At 37.4% G+C, this 25732-nt stretch overlaps 1 protein-coding gene and 1 long non-coding RNA gene across 3 annotated transcripts in view; one reads left to right on the forward strand and one right to left on the reverse strand.

Moving 5' to 3' along the window:
- Positions 1-3090: 3090 nt before the first annotated feature.
- On the reverse strand, positions 3091-23540 carry LOC107308073 (uncharacterized). 2 transcript variants are annotated; one of them, XR_001552627.3, is made up of 4 exons: positions 23405-23540; positions 22778-22884; positions 20469-20562; positions 3091-3191 (listed from the first exon to the last, which is right to left on the reverse strand). It is a non-coding gene; the product is annotated as an uncharacterized LOC107308073 (long non-coding RNA). The 2 variants fall into 2 exon arrangements; XR_001552626.3 differs by lacking the exon at positions 3091-3191 and adding an exon at positions 19454-19572.
- KLHL1 (kelch like family member 1) overlaps positions 22909-25732 on the forward strand; it is a 178843-nt gene continuing 176019 nt past the window's right edge. The window contains exon 1 of the mRNA XM_015851663.3: positions 22909-24103. Coding sequence (XP_015707149.2) covers positions 23610-24103 — 494 coding nt within the window. The 5' untranslated portion in view covers positions 22909-23609. The remainder of the gene's footprint in view (positions 24104-25732) is intronic.

Below are 25732 nucleotides of genomic sequence, written 5' to 3' on the forward strand. Positions count from 1 at the left end.
TGTCACCATCAAAGTAAAGAAGTTCTTTCTCATGTCCAGACAGAACTTCCTGTGTTCCAGTTTGTATTCACAGAATCACACAGAATCACAGAATGACCCAGGTTGGAAGGGACCTCAAGGATCATGTAGTTCCAACCCCCCCTGCCTAGCAGGGCCACCAAACATACACCTTTACTAGTTCAGGTTGCCGAGGGCCCCGTCCAACCTGGTCTTGAACACCTCCAAGGACGGTGCATCCACAACCTCCCTGGGCAGCCTGTTCCAGGGCCTAACCACTCTCCTAGTAAAGAACTTACCCCTAACATCCAACCTAAATCTTCCCTCTTTTAACTTAAAACCATTTCCCCTAGTCCTGCTATTGTCAGCCCTTTTGAAGAGTTTACTCCCCTCCTGGGAGTAAGCTCCCTTCAGGTATTGAAAGGCTGCAATGAGGTCACCCCGCAACCTTCTGTTCTCTAGGCTGAACAAACCCAACTCCCTCAGCCTGTCCTATTCATTGTCCTTTGTCACTGGGCACCGCCAAAAAGAGCCTGAGACTAGCACGAGAATAATGTTGATAGGACAGCAACATTTCAGTTGTTACTGAGCAGTAACTACTTACTTACACTAAGTCAAAGACTTTTCAGTTTCTTATAGGAGTGCACAAGAGACTGGGAAGGATCACAACCAGGACAACTCACACAACATGATGGGGATAGAGAAAGGAGCAGTGGCAGGGTCACCCCCTGCAGGAAGGGATAACATACAGAGGAACCTTGATAAACCTGAAAGGTGGGCCCTTGTGAACCTAATGAGGTTCAACATAGAAAAGTGCGACGTTTTGCACTTTGGTCAAGGTAATCCCAGATATGTATTCATACTAGGAGAAGATCTCCTTGAGAGCAGAGACTAGATCTCTGCAGAGACTAGATGGGGACCTGGTCAATACAATCTAGTACTTGATTGAGTGGCTGACAATCCTGCCTGTGTCAGGGGTGTTGAAACTTGATGATCCTTGAGGTCCCTTCCAACCCAAAGCCATTTTATTATTCTATGATTCTATGATTCTGGAAAGCTGAAAAGAATAGAAAACCTAGAAGAAACTCACAGAGTCAAATATATATTCCTGACTTAGTTATTAATGGTATTTAAAATAAATGTATAAGAGCAACATGGTTACAAAAGTGATACAGTAAAGCAAAACAAAACAAACAAACAAAAAAAAAAAGGATTCAGTTAGATCCTTAGCCAGCATAACTGGATATGGTCCTGAAAAATTTAAGAAAGCTGCCAGATTTTCATTGCAATGCACATTGGCCTACTATTAATAGAAAATTATTAATTCTATTAATATTAATGAAGTAAAACACAAGGGGCTATTCTATCAAGATAACTTTTTTTTTTTTTTTTTTTAAACTGTTTTCAGTAATGCATCTACTCTTAATTATCAAAATCCACACTTGTTAGATGAAAAACACTATATACAGAAATGGAAATTTCCTTTTAAGAACTGTCAAGAAGGATATGAAAATTCATTAAGAGCTGAAAGATTTAAACTAAAGCAGAGTACTTGACAAATGCTTAGAAATCAGTGTAACTGAATGAAGCCTGGGAAAATATGTGCATTAGACAGAACAAGATCCAGTCATGCAAATGTACAATAAGAATATAAATGATTATTTGTAAAACATACTATTTCTAAAAAAAAAAAATAAAAAAATTATGTATGAACACTCACGAATAAAGTCACTGGAATCCATTAATTTTGTTTTTTGTTTTGTTTTAAGTTTTTTGTTCTTCCTATCATTTTAGCCCCCTCTTTCAGGTGACAGTGGAGAAGAATGATTTTATATGGGGACCTGAGCAGCAGCAGGCTTTTGAACAGATTAAACAGGAGATAGCCTATGCCATGGCCCTGGGGCCAGTACATATGGGACAGGATGCAAAGAACATCTCTACACTGCTGCTGGAGAGAAAGGTCCTACTTGGAGTTTGTGGCAAAGAGCCTCAGGAGAGACCCGAGGCTGACCCCTGGGATTTTGGAGTTGAACGTACAGACAGTCCAAAGAGTGCTACACTTAGAAGGAGATCTTAGCTGCGTCTGAGAAATCTACATTTTCCATATATTTCTTTGACCTTTTTGCTGGTTCTGTTGGATTTGTTTTTGTGGTTCTGTCAGATTTGGAGTTTAAATAAATTGTAACATGGCCTTATAAAGGGGTGGGCAATGATTAGATGTCATGATCTTTCTGTCTTTTTTTCTTTTTTTTTTAAATATTTATTTATTTATTTTCAAAGTTTGCATTTACCATAACAAATTATTTCTAACCAAAACTTCTATCATTTGTCCATAGAAATATACAAATAAGGAAGTAATATCTTAATGTATGGAAACATTTAACCATAAAAGATCTTTTCTAATTTCCAGGCAGTAGAAACTCGTATCAGGGTATAATCACAGAAAAGTCTTGAACATAAGCTATTTTAAACACTTGAAATGGATAGCAGAATATGTCACAGTATGTTCTCCACCTTGCTATTTATTGGTTCCTTTCCTCTTTTGGGTTTACAGTTTTCATTCACTTGTGTCAGTTTTCAAGTATGATTTATGTGGCACATGTAAGGAAACATATCATACTCAACTTTACTACAGACTAATAAATTGATAAAAAGTATGTAGCTGATCTTGTAGGTACAACTCTTTTTGATTCACAAATACTATTGAGTAAATAATCTAAAATGACTAAGTGCCTCACTAGCTCTGAATTTCCCCAGGAGTGCTTTGATGTGAACACCTGATAATCTGTTGGTAGATGTATCCTTCAGACCTTATAAAAGGTATGCTTACATTGTTATTTCCAGGGCATTGGCAAGACTAGTGATTTATTTATTTATCTATTTATTATTTTAAGGAATAAACACAGGAAGACAAACTGATGTCTTGTTTGTATTTTGTATTATTTCCTTATGGCCAGAGGAATTTTCCAGGCTGTCAAATACTTTAATGCACACCTTACACTGACAGGGTAAGTTAAGCATTCTGGATTTCCCAGGACAATGCTTTACACAAAGAGATGCTGGCTTGGAGCAGATAATTTAATTTTCTTAGTTCTTCCTTTTGAAACAATGTTGCTATACAATATAGGAAAAACAATACTGTATGAGGGAATGTACCACAACTCCTGTATCTTCTGCAAGCTGGAATTTTGTCCCTGTTGAAGAAAAAAAAAAGTGGGATTTTTTCAGTTTCTTTCAGCATTTCAACTACTGCACTATTACAGTGGATTACTTAACTAATGTTTTACTGATAAAGTTTATGACAAGGAAAATTATTTATGAGGGACTTATATGGCAATAAAGTTTGCTTGTTGTTATTTAAGACTTCTATACATCCACTCAAAAGTCATAGGTAGAGGCAATGTATTCAGAATGTGGGATCTAGGTTCAAGACTCTGGTTATGCAGGCAGATCAGAATGAGACTCCCTAGATACATATACATAATCCAAACAAAGTGATACCAGTGACTTTTAAAGTCAAAGAGGGATGGGCTTTATAGGCTTTACATATTTCCCCAAGAAGGTAATACGGGTAGAAGCACAACTGAAGCACCTCTTCCAGCACACACAGCATAGGAAATAAGCAGGAGAAAATGGAAACTGTGATACAATTTGAAAGCTATAATCTTAGTGCTATCTCAGAATGATGGTGAGATGATTTACATATCTGAAACACCATGTTTCAGGGCTATGAGCTTTTTAGAAGGAAAAGGTAAGGTTGGAGGAATGAGGGAGCTGCCCTCTGTGTTAACAGGTGGCTAGACTGTAAAGAGCTGCCCCTGAGAAACAGTCATTTACAGGTTGAGAGCCTGTTGTTAAAATCAGGGACTGGACCAATAAAAAACATCAGGTGGTGAGGGCCTACTACAGGCTGCCTGATCAAGGGATGTCTGTCAATGAAGCCTTCTTGCTTCAGCTGCGAGAGGCATCGTGCTTATAGCCTCTCATCCTGATGGAGGATTTCACCCTCCTGGATTTCTGCTGGGAAAACATCATGGTGAGATACAAGCAACCCAGGAGTCTCCTGGAGTCCATTGATAACTTTCTGGTTCACATATTAGATGGACTGATCAGAGGCAAATTGCTGCTGGACCTGGTGCTCACCAACAATGAGGTGATCATGAAAGAGGTAAAGACTGGAGGCAGCCTGAGCTGAAGTGACTATGCCCTGTTCAAGTTCATGATTTGACGAATGTGGACCTGACAAGAGTCAGGACTCTGAACTTCAGGAGAGCAAACATCAGGTTATTTAAGGTATTGTTGGATGAGATCCCCTGGGAAACTGTCCTTAAGGACAAAGTAACAGAACAGACTGGCAGCACTTCAAGGATGCCTTTCAGAGAGCATTGGAGCTCTCCATTCCTCAGAATAGGAAATCAGGAAAGCCAAGGCACAGGTGGAATTAAACTTGGAAAGGGATGTGAAAAACAAGAGTTTCTTTAGACATACTGGGCAGAAGAGACAGGCAAAGGAGATTACAGCCCCCTCTGACAAATGAAAAGGAAGAACTGGTCTACTCAGACACGGAGAAAGCTAAGGTACTTAATGAATTATGTGCATGAATCTTCATTACCAGTTAGGCTTCCTATCCCTCTTGTGCCTCAGGTTCCAAGCTGGGGTCAGAGGAGAAAAATCCTTCACAGTGTAAGAGTGGAGCAAGTCTGAGACTTTATATGACTAAATGTACACAAACCTACGGGGGCAGCAATACACATCTCAAGGTTCTGGAGGAACTGGCTGATTTGGTTGCCAAGCCACTCTCCGTTATATTGGAAAAACTGTGGCTGTTAGGTGAGGTCTCTGGTGACTGAAAAAAGGGAAACATTACTTCCACTTTTAAGAAAAAGAAAAAAGGAAGACCCAGGGAACCGCATGTTTATGCCTGGGAAGATCATGGAACAGATCGGCCTGGAAGAGATATTAAGGTTTAAAAAGGATGAGTAGGTGAACCGAGACAGCACAGCTTAACCAAGAACAAACTGCACCCTCAGTAAGCTCGCAAATGACACCTAATTAGTTGGGAGTGTGGTTCTGCCTGGGGGTAGCGACGCCCTACAGAGGGATATGGATAGGCTGGAGAGCTGGGCTGAAGCCAATGGGATGAGGTTCAACAAGACCAAATGATGAGTCCTGCACTTCGGCTACAACAACCCAGGTCGACACTACAGGCTTGGGGCGGAGTGGCTGGGAGACTGCGTGGAGGAAATGGACCTGGGGCTGAACATGAACCGACAGTGTGCCCAGGTGGCCAAGAAGGCCAAGGGCATCCTGGCTTGCATCAAAAACAGTGTTACTAGCAGGAACAAAGGTGATTGTCACCCTGTACTCAGCACTGGTGAGGCCGCACCTCGAGTACTGTGTCCAGTTTTGGGCCCCTCACTGCAAGAAAGACATTGAGGCCCTGGAACGTGTTCAGAGGAGGGCTATGAAGCTGGTGAGGGGTCTGGAGTACAGGCTGAAGGAGCTAGGAATGATCAGCCTGGAGAAGAGGAGGCTCAGGGGAGACCTTATTGCTCTCTACAACTTCCTGAAAGGAGGTTGTAGTGAGCTGGGGGTTGGCCTCTTTTCTCATGTCATTAGTCATTAGTGATAGGACCAGAGGGAATGGTTTCAAGCTGCGCCAGGGGAGATTCAGGCTGGACATTAGGAAATATGATAATAGCAGGACTAGGGGAAATGGTTTTAAGTTGAAGGAGGGAAGATTTAGGTTGGATGTTAGGGGAAAGTTCTTTACTAGAAGGGTGGTTAGGTCCTGGAACAGGCTGCCCAGTGAGGTTGTGGATGCCCCGTCCTTGGAGGTGTTCAAGACCAGGTTGGACAGGGCCCTGGGCAACCTGATCTAGTAAATGTGTATGTTTGGTGGCCCTGCTAGGCAGGGGGGTTGGAACTACATGATCCTTGAGGTCCCTTCCAACCCGGGTAATTCTGAGATTCTGTGATTCTGTGAAATATTACTTCTCAGAAAAGGTGGTGAGGCACTGGAATGGACTTCCCAGGGAGGTGGTGGAGTCACCAACCCTGAGTGTGTTCAATGAGCGACTGGATATTGTGTTGAGGGACATGGTTTAGTGGGAGCTATTGGTAATAGGTGAACGGTTGGACCTGATGATCTCTTAGGTCTTTTCCAACCTTGGTGATACTACGATTCTAAGACATTCTATGATCCTGTGATTTGCATTGCCATTGCCATTGCATGACAAACACTGGATGTTAGCAAAGTCAGATTTACCGAGTCCAAATTTTGACTCTAAAGTTATCTATTGCATCTTGCTTGTAATTACATTTCAGAGGTAGAGATTGTTTCAGGTTGTGTAATACAGTTATTCATCCAACTTTTATTGTTTGGAGAAGGCCTCTGTAAAGTTATTTCCGGCTGAGATTCATGGACCTGTGTATCAGCTTATAAAAGTTAAATTTATATGTTAGCACTGCATCCAATAGGGTACGGTGTAGATAACTCTCAAATAGGACTTAGAGAAGCATAATTACACTGTATTCAGTATCACAAAATATGAACGTGTGAGAACATAACAAGAGTCTTACTTCTGCTATTGTAATGCTGAGAAAAGATATTTACTTAATTAAGGTGATCTAATTGTAATCTGGTGTAGAAACTCATTTATTAAGGATTAATTACAATAAACAAATGCTGTTTATACTTACAAGTACACTATTAAGCACAACACAGTATAAAATCCAATGAACATATGGCATTTGCAGAACCAGTAATGCCACCAAAAACATAACAGTTGTCAAATTTTATTAATCTTATTATAAACTACCCATGTACTGTAATTATATGATCAAGTTAGTCAGCCAGCTCCATTATCTGGCTTTTTTCCTTTTTGAGTCACTTGTATCTTGGAAGGCTTATTATTTATGAATCCTGCACTGTTTTACTCGATGTTAATTATTGTAGGAATAGGGAGTTGAGATATTCTCTTGTAATATTGCAATAGAGCAGTGATTTATGATGGGGATTAATTTTGTCATGTTTCAAATTGTATCTACTTATGTGTAGTTCTTAGCAAGAAAAAATAGCCCACTGCTCCTTACGTAATGAGCTATTAAGCTCAACATGTGAACTTACAGTGTCCCTAGAAATAAAGCATTTACATTTATTTCTCATTCATGTCAGAGGTTAATAATTTCAGAAGTTAGTAGCTTCCGTGTGACGCAAGTAATCAATATTATGTTGTTTTGCAAGTAGGAATTAACATGAAAGTTATCTCAGAAACAGATATTAGTAGCACCCAAATTAAATAAACATACAAATAAATAAGACCCACAACTTTTCAGTAACTGAGGAACAAAAAAATTCATAAGAATTAAAAATTACTTAAAATTACACTTAAAATTACAAAAAATTACACTTAAAATTACAAAGTTTTAGAAGACAGTTGTAATTATTTTTAGTATGTAAATATGGTCTGGAAACATAATACAAAACCTCCAAGTGAAAAGTTATAATAGCTGAAAGAACAATTTGCAGGTAATTCCTGGGAGGCTGAAAACATGCAGGAAAAGTCATGAAATACTGAACATACTACATTTGAGAGGGAGCCAAGCACAGTTGTGAGATTAGAAGATAGTTCTAAATGTTTTTCTTGCTCTCTGCTGTATCAACACAGGCCAAAATTATATCTCATAAAGTCCTCCATTCAAAGTTAAAGTCTCCAGTCTTCTTATGGAAATTAAGTTTCTTTAAATTACTTAACTTTACATATTTGTATCTGTTCAACTGACACAAGAAAACAGTTCTTATAGCAAAATTCTTTCTCAAAAGAGCTCTGCAAAAGTTCTGCCTGTAATTAAGTGACTGTAGTATTAGTAGCTACGGCACACATAAATAAACAAGAACAAATTACCTCACAGGAATTTATCAGATGAATTCCCATCAAAAGCAAGCAATCATTTTTTTTCTGAAACTGCATGGAAACTTGTACTGCAAAGGAATAAACACGAGTAATTTTTAAAGACACTTTTGGGTGCAGACAGAGAACTACATCTCCATAACTCTTCAGTTTATACCAGCAAATTAAGAAACTCTAAAGGATTGATGTACTGCATAGATGGAGAAAGTAGATATTGATCCAGTAGCTTATGAATGCTTTTATCTTTCTATGAAGAAAAACAAATATTTTAAATCCTGCTTTTCCTGGAGACATGGGATGATGGGATGGGGGGGGGGGGGGGGGGGGATGAATTGAGTTATACTTGTTATGGTCTACATATTAAGAATGAGGACTGTTAATTATGAATGGAGAAAGCAGCCTCCCTAGAGATCAGTACTGTCTGAGTGTAATTGCACTGAATAGATATTTCTTGCTATTGCCTGTCTAATTGGCTTCTCACTCAACATTCTAATCTTTGTCAATCTCAAATAAATAACCTTGTTTAGGAAACTAGAAGTCTAACAGAAATGGCTAGGATTTCAGTCTACAACAAACATATCTGAAAAATAGGCTTACAAATTAGGTACTGCAACAAATACGGCATCTAAATTCATTTCTAGAACTAATTCCATACTGTTAGTGGAGCAAGTAAATCTTACTGAAAGTGTTTATTATAACAATGCTTCTAAATAGTAAACTTTATCATTTCAAAATGAGTAATTCACCTGAAGGAATTATGATAAATTTCGAGCCTACAATACATTTCACTTTTATCATAATTATCCTAGTTTATTTCCTGAAATCAGATTGACATCTTTTTGAGTACATAGCTTTAATTGCTTTTGTCTAATAAGCAAGCAATCAAAGAATAAGAATTTTCAACCTATGTTTACTTCCCTAAACAGAGACCTAATAAATATGACTTATACAGATGACTTCATTAAAAAAAGATTTTTGCATATTCTGAGTTCTCATATGGATGACTCTGGATAAACCATCTTTAGTGGTCGTGATGTGTGACATAAAACAGTAATGTTATTATATGTTTTTTTATTAATTGAATTTGTGTACAGGCAGAGTAATTCTTCAGGCTGTTTAAATAAGAACTAAAACATAATAATAATTGTAGATCTTTTACATTTAAAATCACTACATTTTAAAAGATTATGGGTCTGGTCAAAAATTTCTGTAGGTTTACCTATACTTTCAAAATGTAATTAAAAATAGCATTCCATAAATCTTCATCAGTAAACTCACAACCAACTCTAATATTTTATGAAAAGGTTCCTTCTCTTCCCTAAAGTCTTTTGACATCTTTTGTTCTTCCATTTTCTTCTACTGCCTTGCCAGAGTAACAGTTCTAAAAATTCATCAAGACCAATATAACCCTTTAGAATAACAAAAGGAACAAAACCAAATCCAGTTTCTTCATTTGTCACTCTTTTTTTCTTTTTTTACTTTTTTCCTAACTCTTCCCCATCTCCAGAAGTTGAATGCACTACGTCAAGAATAATCTAGTATTATCGTATTATCTAAAATAATACAAATAGGTAATATCTAATTAAATAACTCTTTTTTTTTTTTTTTTTTTTTTTTTAAATAGAGTGCTACAGAAGGCAGATGTCTTCAGATATTCCAAGCAGTTGTCACCTGACTAAGGCACAGATCCTGTGTCACATCTGCTAGATCTCTTTCAACTCTGATGCAATTGATTGGTGCCCAGGAATACTATTGACTGTAATGTAAAATTTAGTATTTATATTAAAACTGTTATACTATATATTTAAAAGAAATAGATAAATAAATAAATAAATAAAGGGTAAATGCAAGTAATGTTAAGTGTGGAGGGAATTCCCACCTCATTTAACACAATGCCTACTTAGTCTTATGGTCTTACCAAACTGATTGAGATTGGACTTGATGATCTTTAAGGTGTTTTCCAACCTGAGTGATTCTATGATTCTAATCCTTCTGCCCGCAGCAATATAGTGAAAGATGGATCTTAACATCCAAAATCCAAGGATCAAAGTTCCTGACTGCACAGGAAGCAGAGGCCACAGTCTATGCTCCATGCATGGTCAGCAAGCCCCAAAAATTTCTCTGCAATTAAAACACATTCACAGGAGGATCAAGTCTGGAGCAACGTGTGTATCGGGTTCACCAATGTGTTACTTCCACACATTTTTTAATTTTATTTTTTTTTTTTAATTTAGTATACAAATTATGATAATTGAATTTGCAACTATATTTTATCTATGTTTTGTTTCAGAAAAAAATGAAAAGCATAGTGAACAGCTAAAATGTAGGTATTAATTGCAAGTTCTCGGGAGGAGAGCTGAAGGAAAGAAAGGGATATTAGGTGACCTTGCCAGGATTTATGTCTCCTCTCTTACCGCAAAGCCCCCTGGGGAATGTAGTTCTTCTCTTCCAGATAGATGCCCAGAATTAGAGCATTAACATTTTAACTCCTAGTGCCCTACATGATGTTATGATGTGGAATACCAATAAACAAAAATCTTAAAACCATGACACCTCTTTTTTTGTTTTGTTTTGCCTTTTTTTTAACAAGATAGATACTCAAGTACGCTTCTTAAGTATGGGTAAGTTTTAGTGAGATGATGATGTCACACTTCATAAAGAAACAAGCAACAAGCAGAACATGACGGATGATTATACCGATGCACCAGATACAGAATATATATATATAAAGTAATTCTTTTGATTTATTTGATAAAACGAATAAAAAATAGAGTGATATAATAGTTATCTAAGTAAGTCTCTCAATATGAAATATTACAAGTGGCGTTACTATAAAAGTTTGCTGACTACAGATAAAGCAGGAAGAGGTGCACAACAGTGATGAGCATTTAATCTCTTTTTCTAATACAGTTCTTTTATCACTGACATTTCATTCCTCCCAGTTATCTGTGTTAAAAATATAATAATACGCCTGTACTTAAAACAAGTGCTGGTAGAATGAAGGTTGTCTATAAATAGCTCTGAAGTTATGTAAAACTCAGAATCTTAGGACTGCAAGACAATGACAAGTCTGCTGGCTGGACCCTTCCCTGAGATTAGGTTAACTGAGCAGGACATGACATGACATGAAAAATTGTTGGATGTGACAAGTAACAGTGTGATGACATAAATTAGAGACAGCACCATGAGGCATGGAAAGTGTGTACAGGTGGTTAAGGCAGAGTCATCTGAGATGTGGCTGAGCTTCACAGGTAATTGGAAGGAGTACTGGGGACCTTTGGGATGGCAGTATATAGGCCAGCAGTGACTAGACAGCCACATCAATAATAACCTGCAAGGTTACACATGGAATGGTAGTAGAAATATCCAGTTTGGTTAAAGACAAAGCAAAACTGGGACCCACAGGGAAAAAAGAAAAAAAAAAAAGTAAAAAAAAAAAAAAGTAATTAAGAGTTGTTTGGATGTTTAACAATAACATTTTGACACAAATCTTGTTATGTTAATTCATGCAACTCAGATTTTAGCATTTCAGTTGTTGATATAAGTCAGCATAAGAAAGAGGAACACGCTGAAAACAGCGATATGAATCTTTATTGGTTCAGAGGTCAGATTAATAATTCTCTTAAATTATTTGAAAAAGGTACTACTATTCATGGTTCAGAATTCCTCCAAGCACAAGTAACAATTAGTATCAAGATACTTCTTTGTTTACTGCCAAACAGATGGAGATATGAAACAGGCAAAAGGATATAAAAAAACCAAAACAGTGCATATATACTAGATGGAGTAAAGTACTGGAAAAAGAAATTGCCTGAGATCTGAGCCACTTTATTTCACTTATCTAAGAAAGTACTAGAACTAGTTCTACTCAAATACTTACAATTTCTTTTCTCAACTAGAAACAATTAAAAGTGGATTTAATAAAATGAAAGTTCCCATATTTTCCAGCTTCTACAAGTTTTTCTATGCTTTCAGTATTACATTGGTCACTCTGAAAGTAATGTCTCCTATTTATTTGCATGAAAACTACGACGGATATGAATAGCACAATAACAGTACTGGTTAGAGAAAATTCTCAGCTAGAAAACATTATTTTTCATCAGTCACCACAATTAGCTATGCATTTTCCCCAAAAATGAACACAAGCCTGCATGCCATGCTCATAAAACTCAGTGCTAGCAAAGGTGATCAACTGTTGGCTGTCACCATTGCTAAAATGCAACACCCACCTCCTCCTCACTGTGCTCACATTCATTGTTTGATCTCCATAAATGTGAAGAAAACATCAGTGAATGTCAATGGATGCTTCTTTTTTTTTTTTCTTTTTCTTTTTCCACATCGAGAAATTCAGCGATACTCCTCTGTTTCATACACACTTCCATGTCAGACATCTTGTCTGACTGCCCCTCTGCTGCCATTTGTCTTATGGCAACAAAATATAACGGAATATTGTTGGGAAGTCTACTGTCATAGCACCAACATTAACCTCTGATATTGTGAGCAAACATCATAAAATAGGAGATACTGCTTTCAGAACATCCCTTGTATAAAGTACTATGAAGAATTTGTATGAATAATACATTTTTTCTATTGCCATAGATAAGTTGTGTTCAACAAAATGTAAATAATATCTGAAAGTCTTATTTGATTTTGATGCACATTTTATTAAGTATTAAAAGGTATGTGAGCCAGTTCATTAAAGACTGACATACAGTCTACTTAAATTGTTTAAATTTATGATTAATTCTTAGATTATTTGTGAATGAGAACACATTTAATTCCCACATTTTCTGGAAGTCTCTTGGGAATGCTAATAGGTAGGTACCTCTAAAGGTACTAACATAAATACTCGTGAATAAAAAAATTCTACTGACTGGTGTTAATTCAGAAGGATCATTGCTCCAGAGATCACACTCATCAGGGATCAGTCACTAGAGAAGGCAAACACACTGATACTTAGCATGGTAGCTCATTGGCTGTAACTATCTACAGCTATCTATTTAGTCATCTAAATAACAGTTTTCAAAAAAAAAAATAAAAATACCATGAAACTTATTGTAACTTTCATACATAGAAAGGTGAAAATATGGAGTTTCATGTATTTTATTTAATTCTTTTAATTGCTCAGGACATCTACAATATTCTTGATGCCAGTCAAAAACCTGCTAAAAGAAGGATATCCGAATGTAGTCTTTTTTTTTTTTCTTTTTTTTCCATTTTTCATTTTTACGTTAATGAGTGTCAACTATATACTGACTTCCATATAGTTGAAAAAACACAGACCCATAGCATAGGCAAAGTCTGCACAGTAACTTCCTCATGCATGACATGATAGGATAGAACAACTGGAATGAATCTTCAGAGATCATCAAGTCCAATTGTACAGAAAACAGAATACATCATTCAGTTGGCAGTGCACTTCAAACAGGCATAAGTTTCAGAAACTACATGAAAATTCAAATCTTTCAAAACCAAAACAATGCAAAACAACTGTCAGTAACAACCTGGTAGCTAGAATGAATATGAAAGATTGCTGTTGTCTCAATTTAAAAAGTACAGGCTAATTGTCAAATTGAGTATACACAGTTTTATCACAAATAATATTATAAATCAGAAGTTGATCAGCGTGATTCTATCAATTAGAGCTTACTTCAGTCAAAGGCCTCACCTTTAAATCATCAGATTCCAGTGTTTTGTAGGTTTCTTTATGATGGAATTCAAGCATGTCTAAAGATACTTCACTCCTACTGGACAGGTGGACCTGCTAGCCATCTAGGTATCTATAGATGTACACCTGCATCTACCCTAGCCATTGCAGAAGCCTAATCACTGCCTTTGTTACTCATACCTAATCATTAGTTATACACAGCTGCAATCCAACTATCAGACTTAGGCAGCATTTCTCCATCTTACATACTGATTTAATTCACAACTGATGTAACTAATAAAAATTATTGCAACAAATTATTTAGGGAAATTGTAGACTTTCTATCATAAGCATTTTTTTTTTTTTTTTAAAAAAAAGCAAAAAAGCATTTGTCAAAAACATTTACAGTTGATTCAGATGTCAGGAGAAAATAGATTAAGAAATGTTTGAGATTCATCTCTATTTCCTAATTCTACAGTAACATTTATGTACAGATTATAAGTGATTACCAATTATATCAAAGCGTGAAGTTAAACATATTCACTATGACAGAAATTGTGGTCTCGTGACACTGAAATCGATGACATCATCCCATGATAAATGATTTTGGCCAAAGGGTTAAAAATGTAACGCAGTTAATAAGGTAAAATTAGAGAAATCATAGTAGGAAAGCCATTCAGCATACAAAAATAACTGTAACTATGTGAAACCACACTATACTATAAGGTAATGTATTCAAAAGCATTAAAGAAATTACAATAACCTGGTTTGAATTAAAACTAATTAAAATGGGGATAAAAAACATGCACACAAGAATCACAGAGTCACAGAATGGATTTTATTGGAAGGGATTTTTGGTGGTCATCTGTCACCTAGAGTGGCTTTTTTTTTTTTTAAAAAAAAAAACTTGGTAGGACACAGGATATGAACAGATGAAATATCACATGTAAATATAATTACAAATACAAGACTTTACTTTTCAAGACGAAGGGCAACAGAAATAATTATTTCCTTAAAGAAACAACTTATTTCTAAAGGAAATATTGTAACTTATCCCCAAAGTCTGAAAAAGTTATTTGATTGTGGTATTCCAAGATGAAGCACAATGAGATGCATCGCAAATAAAGACTTCACTGTCATTAACAGATTCTTATAAATCAAAGTAGCATACAGAGATTCAGCACTGCTATGTATGAATTTCTTGATGATTTCCTGTAAATAAATGTTCCTCTATTTAATCACAAAGTCGGGAGCAGCCTGAGTATCCATCATGTCTCAAGAACAGAGGGTCTATCTGCAGATCTGAAATGTAAGAATTTATACTAATACTTCTACCATAATATGTCACTTGGTACAAAAATACAAGTTGCAGGTAGAAATTTTTATTTTTGTGTGGCAAAAACTTAACTTCCTAAACTGGAAATATATAACTTTGCACAGTCTACAATGCCATCTACTGCAACAGAAAATAAGTGAAGTGTAAGGCAGCATCATCTGATGCCAAATAACATTCCATGCAAAGGAAGAGACCTCTGTGAGAACACAATTCTTGAATGACTTGAAAACAGCCAAATGCTTCTCTGCTAAGAAGTGCACATATCCATTGACTAAAAGTGATACAGACAGGAAAACGCCTGCAATGGACAATGAGACTATGATACAGTGAGAAAGTGAGGAGACATCACAAACATCATATAACATTTAATGTATGTTTTCAAACACACATTTCAAGAGCAATATGATTTATTCCTTAAGTAATTCTGTGCAACTGAAATGTAGACGTATTTCTAATGGCTTTTCTTGATACAGCAAATAACATAAGTTTGCTTACACCTTTCAACTGAAAAGAAAGTAAAAATGTAATTGTTTACATTGAAAGAAGTTAACTGCTGCTCTGTACTTCAAGATTTTTCACATTAACTTTAGGCTGTAGAAGGAAAATATTCATTTAGAAATACATAGAACAATAACACTCAGATGACAGAATTTTGTACTTTATTTCTGAAATAGTGAAACGTCAGTACGCTAATATAAGGCTACCATATTTTTTACCGAAAGAATTTTTCTGAACAACTGTATTCTATAAACCATTTATTCCTCAAAATGAAACTATCAATATACTCATATTTTCTTCTTTCAATATCTTTTTTTTTTTTTACTTTCTACATATCTACTTTTCTACTCTGACTTAAAGCCATATGGAAGGCAAATAATACTATCGGACAGGATTCTGAAAACTAAAATAATGCCATGTTTCTTAGATCAAGAATCTTAATTTTCAATATTATCATTTATGAGGATAGTATTTATTTCTGTCAAACAAATCAGGAAATAAAAGTATGAATCAGATTTATAAAAAGAAACATTAATTTAAAAATAAAATAAGCACAGAGAAACATTATAAAATAACTAGTATCAGTTGTGGGTAAATATCAAAAATCCTGTTTGTTATTTAGCTCAACCAATCAGCTTCTTCATTTTGTATTCAGTGACTGTTGTATTCACATTACATCCCAGTATCTTCTGACATTAAGACTGTTGATTATTCAGACGCCAGCACCTTGAAAGCCATACCAGCTTGGAAAGTTGCTCAAAAGACAACTTCCCTGATGATACAGCTTTACAAATTTGCTTTTATTCTTACTGAATTTCTTAAGAGAACTCTAGAAATCGTTCATTTTCTGTCAAATGCTGAAAGGTTCTCAAGGGTGAAAACCCCTGAAAACGTATTTTTCTTCTTTACTTCACGGGAACCTTTAAGCAGAAATGTAAGTATCATAAGGTCACGTCTAAAACAGTAAATAAAATCTCCCAATGCCTGTTTTCTGCTCTGCTCAGGCTCTGGGACTCAGGCCAAGAAGCACGGCACAATTTACCTCCATATGGCTAACTGCTCTTACACTCTAAAACTCTGACTATATCTAAAGTGCCTTTTGAGTGTGTTTCCTATGCTAATTCCTGCACTAGTTTCTGAGAATTATAGTCTGCAAAAAACATTTCAGCGTTTCAGTGTATGTGATAATGCCTTAACAGTATTGGCCATCTTATGCCACATCCATTGGCTCTGTTTAATCTAGTTAATTCTAAATTAATTTATTGATACATGTGTAGTGGTAAACTCTAATTATTATTATTATTTATTTATTTTTCACTTTTTATTCTATTTTCAAACTTTATTATTGTTATATTCTAATATGTAATTTCAGAAGTTTTTACTTCAGATTGTAAATAGATGTTAAATAAATGATCAGCCAGAACTCAGAACTGCACCTTTTTTGAACAGAACATGAAAGCAAGTCCCTTCTTAGAGTTCAGAGTCATAGAAAAATATACAGCCATTTCCTGAAGCTAGCTAAGAAAAAAACATTTTGTTTGTATCACCAGAATTTCAGTTGATGACTCACAGATGCAATGTCAAACATGCAAGATTCAAATAAAGATTATGTATTAATTTTACAAAGATACTGAAATGCTATCACCTATAATTGACAGTAAGAACTTCCATGTGGATTAACAAATGGTACAGACAAATGACTTCCAAACGGTGGAGTAAGGCATAGAAGCGCAAAGGTGCAAGCTCTGTTAAACCTGCACTAGGGAATTGTTTGTAGGCATGCACAAACTAGGCATCCCTCACTAAAGTGATAATTATCACAGAGAAACTATGGGAACTAATTTTGGAATTGAAGAACTTCAATATTTTTGATTTCACTTGAAGGACAATGTCTTAAAGCCACTAAAAGTAATAGAAGTAAAAATAAGTAAGAAAAAAATAATTCAATTATTATTTCCACTATTTTACATTGCTATGTTTTCAAGACATAGTTTACTTGTGATTTTTTTATCCTTGACAAATCATGTAGCGTTTACTCTTCCTAAGTGAATTTTTTTGACTATAGAAATTGCTTTTTTAGGATGTGTTTCTACAACTTTAAGAAGCATCTGTTCCTCAATACACGGTAACTTGCAGTGTTTGTCTAGGCTCATGAGGTAAAGAATAAAATGTCTGTTCAAATCATCACTTAATTAATCATTTTTTTTACCCAGCACTACTAAGGGGGCAGTTAAGTAACTTCAGAGAACAAAACAGAATCATAGAACGACTCAGAATCATAAACCACAAGCAGACTGATCTAGTGGCTGGCAGCTCTTCCCATAGCAGGGGTGTTGGAAAGGGACTTTAAAGACCATTTAATTCCAACCCCCCTTCCATGGGCAGAGTTGCTAGCTACTAGATCAGACTGCCCAGAGCCTCATCCAACAGGGCCTTGAAAATTCTTGCTACTCTCTGAAATTATTGTAGCTGGTCATGTGACCACAGCTAGACGTCTATCCTGTACAATCCTAACTCCTGTTAAGTTTGTGAAATAACATGATGTAACTATTAAACTTATTTGAAAACAAACTCATTTTCTGAAATGAAATCTCAGTTGAAAACTCACTATGGATAAAACACACACAAGAGTTTATATGTTCTTGCTTACCATTTTTCTAGTTTTGTTCTTTCTTTCCATTAGAAAATAATCATAGTTACTAAGCGTGGCTGTCTTGCCTTGGCTTAGTCATTTCTGTTGAAATATTTACAGTATTTTGAGAGGAAAATCAGATCAACAACTTCAAAGCATTATAGGGATACATTATGCACAATTGCTTAGGTATTCATTACTGTCATCTTTACCCAGTTCTGCATTTTTATTATCTATACTGATTCAGAATTTCATAAAGCTTTATACATGACAGAAGTTTTAAAAATAAGTGTAATACAATATGTTTTTATCATGCATGATGCTCCCATTTTTTTCAGAAAATCTGGACCTCTTGGTGGACATCCAGTCCCATCAATTTCTTTAGCTTGAGTATTCTTATAGGTATGTTTTCATAGCAACTTTTTAACACTCTAAGATTTTAACACTTCTTGCTCCTGAATGCATGATTAACCACCTACAAAATCAGCATCTTTATAACTGAAGTACATGCTCATTCATTCATGTGAGAATTCTCACATTCAAGAGAGAACTATTTTAAAACTGCTCATTCTACTATCATTATTCTAAGCACAGTAACTTCTCCTTTTTCTGCTTTTTGTTCAGCAAGATCTACTCTCTTCTGGATTATAACTACATGACAAGTTAAAATTAAATCATAAAATTACCCTTAATGCTTTTAGTTTGCTGACAGCTACATCCTTTCTATCCTTTCTCTTATTAATCACGATTTCTCTTATTATGTATGCTGCTCTGTAAGTAATGCCTCCTATTTATTTTCACGGAAACTACAACAGATACAATAACACTATTTGATAGAGCAAGTTCTCAGCTACAGAACACAGTTTTTCAACAGCCACAGCCATTAGCTATGCATTTTTACCACAGATGAACAAGAACCTGCATGTCACACTAATAAAAGTCTTCACCAACAGAGCTATGCCACTGTTGCTGTCACCACTGAAGAAACACATCATCCACGGCCTCACTGTGCCAACATCCATTGTTTGGTCTCCACAAACATTCAGCAAATGCTGATGAATGTCAATGGGTGCAGTATTTTCCACACGGGAAGAATTCACTGACACATTTTTAGTTCACATTCAGTTCCTTGTCAGATGCCATTTTGTCAGACTTCCCCTCTGCTGCCATTTGTCACAGGGCAACCAAACATACTGGGATATTGGCAGGAAGTTCAGCTAGGGCCATCAACACTCCCATCTGAGGTTCTGGGCCAACATAACCAAATAGGAGATGCTGCTTTCAGAGCAGCCCTCATAATAATGATTAGTCCACAATGATAAGCATCACCACTCATCACCTTCAGACTTGCGTTTGGACTTCATGTTGAATGTGCAGACAGAGATAACTATTTAGAACCTTAACTCTATTGTTAGCAGATTATATTATACTAAGTTTCTTCTGTTTAGAATCTGCTGCCTATTTGAGCAATTGATAATACAACAATCTATCAGTACTTCCAATCCACCAATTCTTGTTGGGGCATGGGGAAGGACACATCAGTAACTTACTGTAAAACATGAAAAACAAAAAAAAAAGAATTAGTCCACTAACGGGAAGAAGAAAAAAAGGGGGTTAATCAAATTTGACCACCTTGGATATTGACTACAAAGTCCTTTTGACTGAACTGTTTTTATTGCTTGGAACATTTATTAAAAGAATATATATCTCTAGGCCATCTTTTCCTAAAAAGAATGAGCAGATTTTTTTTTTTTTCTATTTTCTTTTTTTCCAGATGTAACAGTGAATTTAATTAGTTAGCAAAGCATTAGAAACACGAAAAGAAACTTTCAGAAATATGATACACCAGAGATCTAAAAACTATCCTCTTTTATTTCTTAGCCTAACTAAACAGATTAAGAAGAAAAAGCCATGAGCACTTTCACGCAAGGTTACTTAAGTTATTCAAGCTCTGTGTGGTTATTATTCTGGAGAAGATGAAAGAGGTGAAGAGTTCAGAAATATGTCATTTAATAAACAAAACAAAAATGCAATACAGTATGTTCTAGCATGTAACAGACTTGACAGTAACAGACCTGACAATTTATCCACATCTGTTATTATCTTGGATACACTTGGTAAGGATGGGAACTTAAGATATCAAAATGTTTCCCTTCAGTAACTTAAGAGATGTCTATTTTCACATATTTGATTATATGTTTATGTTAACCCCTATATATAGTCTAAGACATCACTGACTAATAAACTAATGTTTTTGTTGTAAGTCCTTGTGCTCTGTACTGTATGTGAGCAAGGTGCCTAGACCTACAACAGAGAATCACTTTTATTTTTCCTGGGCAGAGGAGAAAGTTCAGATTTTACCACACTAAGTCTGGATAACCTATAGAATTAATCATATTATATAACAGAAATTTCAAGTGAAACTTAAAAGACATTTGTGTTCACCTTGTCATGCAGTAGTCTAGAAGATGTCCTTTGCCTCACTGGCATATGTCAAAAGCGCTTGCAGGGAAACATGAAGATAAGAAATTCTGAAAAACTAAGGAAAACAGTTTCATCTTTTTTTTTCTAGGAAAAACGATTTATTCATGAAGTATATGTAGTGACAACAGATACTTCTCCAGTGTAGCTTTTTTTGGTGTAGCTACTGTTCACTGTACATTGACAAAATACTTTATTTATACTTGTGAATGTGCTCTGAATAAGATTAAGAGAGCTTTCTAGATTTCTTTTGATTGTAGAGAAATGTCCGTACATTTTCATACCTGAAATTACCTGTAAGATGCTTGTGAAAAATCAGGTGCATATACTAAATTAATGTATCATTTAGTTGCAAAAAATGCTTATATATACTAAAATGGGAGCAAAACAAGTACTGTTAACAATGCATACAAAACCCTACACAGAATACACTGAAGAGCTGAGACTTCAACTATTAAACAAAAATAACACAAGACTTTCAGTTACTGGTGTAGTGGAAGCAACAATCTGTAATATTTTTTTTTTTTTCATTATAATTTCTTGCTAGTCTGTAATGGAAAGCTGATAAAGAACTGAATCACTTTGTTGGGTGATCTGTCATATGTTCATTCAGTGACATCTAAAGTACATATAGAAAAAAAATAAAAAAGTTACAACATACTGTCATTTATATTTATCTAAGTAACAGAATAAAGAAAATCTATTCAACACAGTTTAGATGAAACTAAATAAAAATCTATTGACTACTCACATCAAATGATTAACTGAAGTGTTAATACATTAATCAAGTATTAATCTTATTTGAGAATTTCAACAGGATACGGAAAATAGGCAATTCTCTACAAGTCTTTCCCAATGAATTAAAGGTATTAAATATCATTTGATATTCTAGACATCTCTTATAGCTTGTAATCAGACATTAAGTAACCAGGTGTTTATTATGGATGATTTCACTTACCTTTTCATAAGATGTGCATTTCTGAAGTTTCTGAAATGATGAAAATTTAACCCTATTCTAGATGAAGATTTCTATGCTCTTCTTCCCATTGTTCTGCCAAGCAGTGCATACGTACATATTCATTCACATCAGTTCTCAGACAAAAACATTCTCTCCTGCTTTCTTTAAAAGGGTTTATTTATTTATTTATTTATTAGCACTGAATATTTGAAAGCAAAACTGAGAAACTATGGACTCTGAAGTCCAGTTGTGGAATAAATCAATATTTAAAATGCACAGTGGAACTTTTTCTTCCCTAGAAACCAGGAGTTTATGTCCTGAATTTCTTGTTCTGTTCGATATAGAACTTAAACAAAGTTAAAACAGGAAGCCTAATATTGATTTGCAACTAAAGTACAGCTGCACTGACAAACTAAATAGAACAGAAATAAAAGTGCTAATTAATGTTTGAATTCTGTTTCTCTGGAGGATTTTTAAAGGTATAGTGTTTTATGAATGAGGAGTCAGAATGTTCCAACTTGAGGAAAAAGTTGAGTTCCTTCAACTTTTATTCCTGAATTCATAATGAGGTAGTATAACAAACTTTTGGAAGCTCACAAGTGCATCAGTGAAGCAGTCTGAAGCAGAGAATACCTTGAGGAAACTTTTTTTCAGTACTTCCCAAGCAACACATCTTTTTTCTAAAATACTACTTTCTAAGGTACATGTGGATTTCAGGCATTCTGTATGTCATCTTATTTCTAGTAACTTTTCATGCACTGTGATTTATAAGCTTGCAGGTAATGATGTGTAGTGCAGTTTTGCAGTGTAGTATCCTTCTCCCACATTTCACCATGAAGCTTTTAATTCTACAATCATGTCCCAGATGCACAGAATACTTTGTGACATCCATCCCATGTGGGCAGATGTTCCCAAACAGATTTCTGTGTTGTGAAGGAACTTCCCTTGGGTTTAGCACTGTCAGACTGCATTAAGAGCACATATAAAAGGTAAGAAACAGATGTGTAGTACTATTTCAGTTTGACATGCTGTTTGTCTAGACTGTGTTTTCTACTGCTACTGCAACACTGAGCCAAGAGGCTAATGAATGGAGCCTGCAGAATAAATCGTTAACCTGTAACCTCATCCAGTCAGCATGCAGTCTATTAAGTTTGTACTCCTGTGATTCATGCTCTTGTGTTTACTGCTACTGCTGCATTTGTTTCCATATATTTTTCCCCCAGTTATTATATAGTGTAATCCAAACTAAAATAGCCCGGTGCTGGAGAGGGAGATGCAGGGGTTGTGAGAGACAATTAGCGACCTGCCGACTTACTTGTGTGAGGATGACTGAAGCATCCCTTTCCCTGTGTCTATTCACACTGATGGCCCCAGAGCACATCTGCGTCACATGGAGGGGAGGGGGCGGCTTGGCAAGAGGCACTGAGACACACAGAAAATTGCACAGTGAGGACCTTGACAGACTCACAGGCGTGATTCTCTCCCCAACCCCCCTCCTCCTACATACAGCATATATAAAGGAGCCCTGCTTTAACCCTGCACCAGCTCTCTGGCTTTGCTATCCCAGATAACTGCAGGCATGGGACTCCCCTGAGAAATGGGATGGGAAGGCGGGAGGTGGAGAGCGGCTTCCAGGTGACTTCTCCTCCTCCAACAACGCCCGGGAACGGAGCTCCAGGAGGCAGAGGAAGAACCACCTGCCTCCCGCTGTGGCTGCCGCTGCCGGTCCTCTCCGGCAGCCGGCTCCGCTCGCCCCTCTGTTCATCAAATTACCGTTTCTTTGCAATCTCTCTCACCCGCTCTTCTCTCGCAAGTGTCTGTCTCCCCTGAGAGGTGTCTCTCATTTCTGCCTCTCTCTCCACCCCTTTCTACTGATCACCGTGCAATTCTCGTCAGCTCTGGGCATTTCTTCCTCTCTCTTCCCTGTGCTGGGTGTCTCTACCTCCTCTCGGCTCTGTGCATCGCTCCATCCATTCATCCTCCCTCTATCTCCGCACTGGTGTGTGCGCGCATCTCCCTCCTGCCGGCGGTTGCCAGCCCTCGCCCTGCAGCGCTGCCCGGAGCAGTCGCCGCCGCCGCCGCCGCCCGGCCCTGCCCGGCCGCCGTGAGTCCCGCCTCAGCCCGCGTTCTCCGCCCGCCTCGGCACCATGTCCGGCTCTGGCAGGAAAGACTTCGACGTGAAGCATATCCTTCGGCTCCGCTGGAAACTGTTCAGCCACCCCTCGCCGGCGGGCGGCCCGGCGGGGGGGGGCTGCCTGCCGCCCGACAGCAGCTTCGAGCACTGGGGGCCCAGCCAGAGCCGCCTGCTGAAGAGCCAGGAGAGAGGAAACGGCGCCTTCTGGAAGAAATCCACCTCCTCCGCCTCCTCCTCAACGGCCACTACCGCCAGCCCGCCCAACGGGACGCTCCTGCCCGCCGGCGGCCGGCCCCGCGGGGGGCACGGCCCGGGGCCTCCGCCGCCCCGCACGGTCTTCTATGTGGAGTCCCTGGAGGAAGAAGAGGAGGAGGCGGACGCGGTGCCCGGCAGGATGGAGGTCGCCCGGGAGCCCGAGAAGCCCCTGGCGCCGCCGGAGCAGAAAGAAACGCCGAGGGGCTGCGCGGACGGCGGGGACCCCGCAACAGGTGACGGAGGCGGGCACAGGTAGGGAAGCGCGTTGGCTCACCCTGCGCGGGCCGGGGGCAGCGGGAGGCCGTGCCCCTGCCGTGCCCCTGCCGTGCGGCTGGGAGGAGCTACGGGAGCGGGGCAAGCGGAGGAAAGTTCGTTGGGAGCTGGGGTACAGAGCTCCTCCGTTTCAGGCGCCGCGGTTTGTGGGAGAGAAGCGGGAGGGCGGCTCTGGGGTCCCGGGGGAGCGTGGCCTGCTGCGCCGCCAGCTCTCGTCACCTCACTTACGGAGAAGTTCACCGAAATGCGAGTGTGAGGTTGGTGATGTTCTGCACTTTGAGGTGTCAGGTGACCGCTGAAATAGTCTCCTCGCTTGGAAGTCTCCCTCTAAATGGTGTTAAATAAAGGTAAGAATTAAAGAGTCGTGAACTGAGTAATACCTGAGAAGACCTAAGAACTGGCAAGTCACAGGCGGGTTGTAGTAGCTTCACATGGAATGTCTTTGAATGTTGAACCCTTTCTTCTCAGTCGCACTCCCCAGCACAAACAGAAATTAAAGTTATTAGGTGAGGGAAATGTAGCTCTGACAGAGCTTCCAGAAGTACTGTCATATGAGGATGAGAAACTCTTTCATTGGTTTGATTCTGACTGCTCAAGTTCCCAGTGGTTAAAGCAATTTTATTGCTAGCTCCCTTGTCACTTACTGCTTCTTCTGTGGAAAATAAACGTACATTTATATTTCTAAATAGAGAAGAGGCATCTAACATTCTTATGCCAATAAATTCTTATGAAAAGTAAAACATCAAAGACTTTATTTAGATAAAGAGGTAACTGCATTTTTTATTATTTATTTATTTATTTTTAGATTAACATAACTGAACATATACATCAAATTCTAGCTTTTTTTTTCTTTCTCATAGAGCAAATTTCTTAACTGGGGAATATCTCTGCTCTAAACTCTTAATTGTGTTAGCAGTGGGGTTCTTTTCTGAGTAACTGTATCATTTAAATGAAGGTGAAGTAGCTGTTGAATGACAGTTTATGTTATTGGGTAAAGGGTTGCTGTTGCTATAATTTCTGTAAAGACTGCAAGTTACTCTAAATAAGAATCAGAATGGCTTAGGTTGGAAGGGAATCATTAGATGCTTATAGGATTTGGTAGAAAAAAATTAAGATAAACAATGAAGAGAGGTAAGATAAAAGGTTCACTCTTCAGGGTTTCTGAACAAAATAGGTTAAAAACTGCTACAAATTCAATACCATTGTATAGATTGTATCGTCTGTGCACTGCTGGGCGTCTTCAGAGATATACATACTGGCAGATGCTTATAGAGTTTTGATGGCACCACTTGGTTTGTCCATAAGGGCTGACTTTCTAGAATGAACTCTCTTGTAGAATCATAGAATCACAAATGTTGGAAAAGACCCCCAAGATCATCCAGTCCAACCATCCACCTGTAACCAGTAAATCATCATGTCACATAAGTACATATCTGATTTACTCCTTGTGTGATTTCATAGACTTTTTTTTTTACATGTTTTTCATTAATGGCTAGCGAAACAATACATCTAATAATCAGTAGATACTAGACTTGTTGAAGTCATATGCTAAAGTTTGCCAAAAGTCCAAATAATGTAGATGCCATTGTATTATTAATGAAAATGCCA

This window comes from Coturnix japonica, chromosome 1, assembly GCF_054131305.1.
Source record: "Coturnix japonica strain WE chromosome 1, WE-NBRP24, whole genome shotgun sequence".
NCBI classification, from domain to species: Eukaryota; Metazoa; Chordata; class Aves; order Galliformes; family Phasianidae; genus Coturnix; species Coturnix japonica.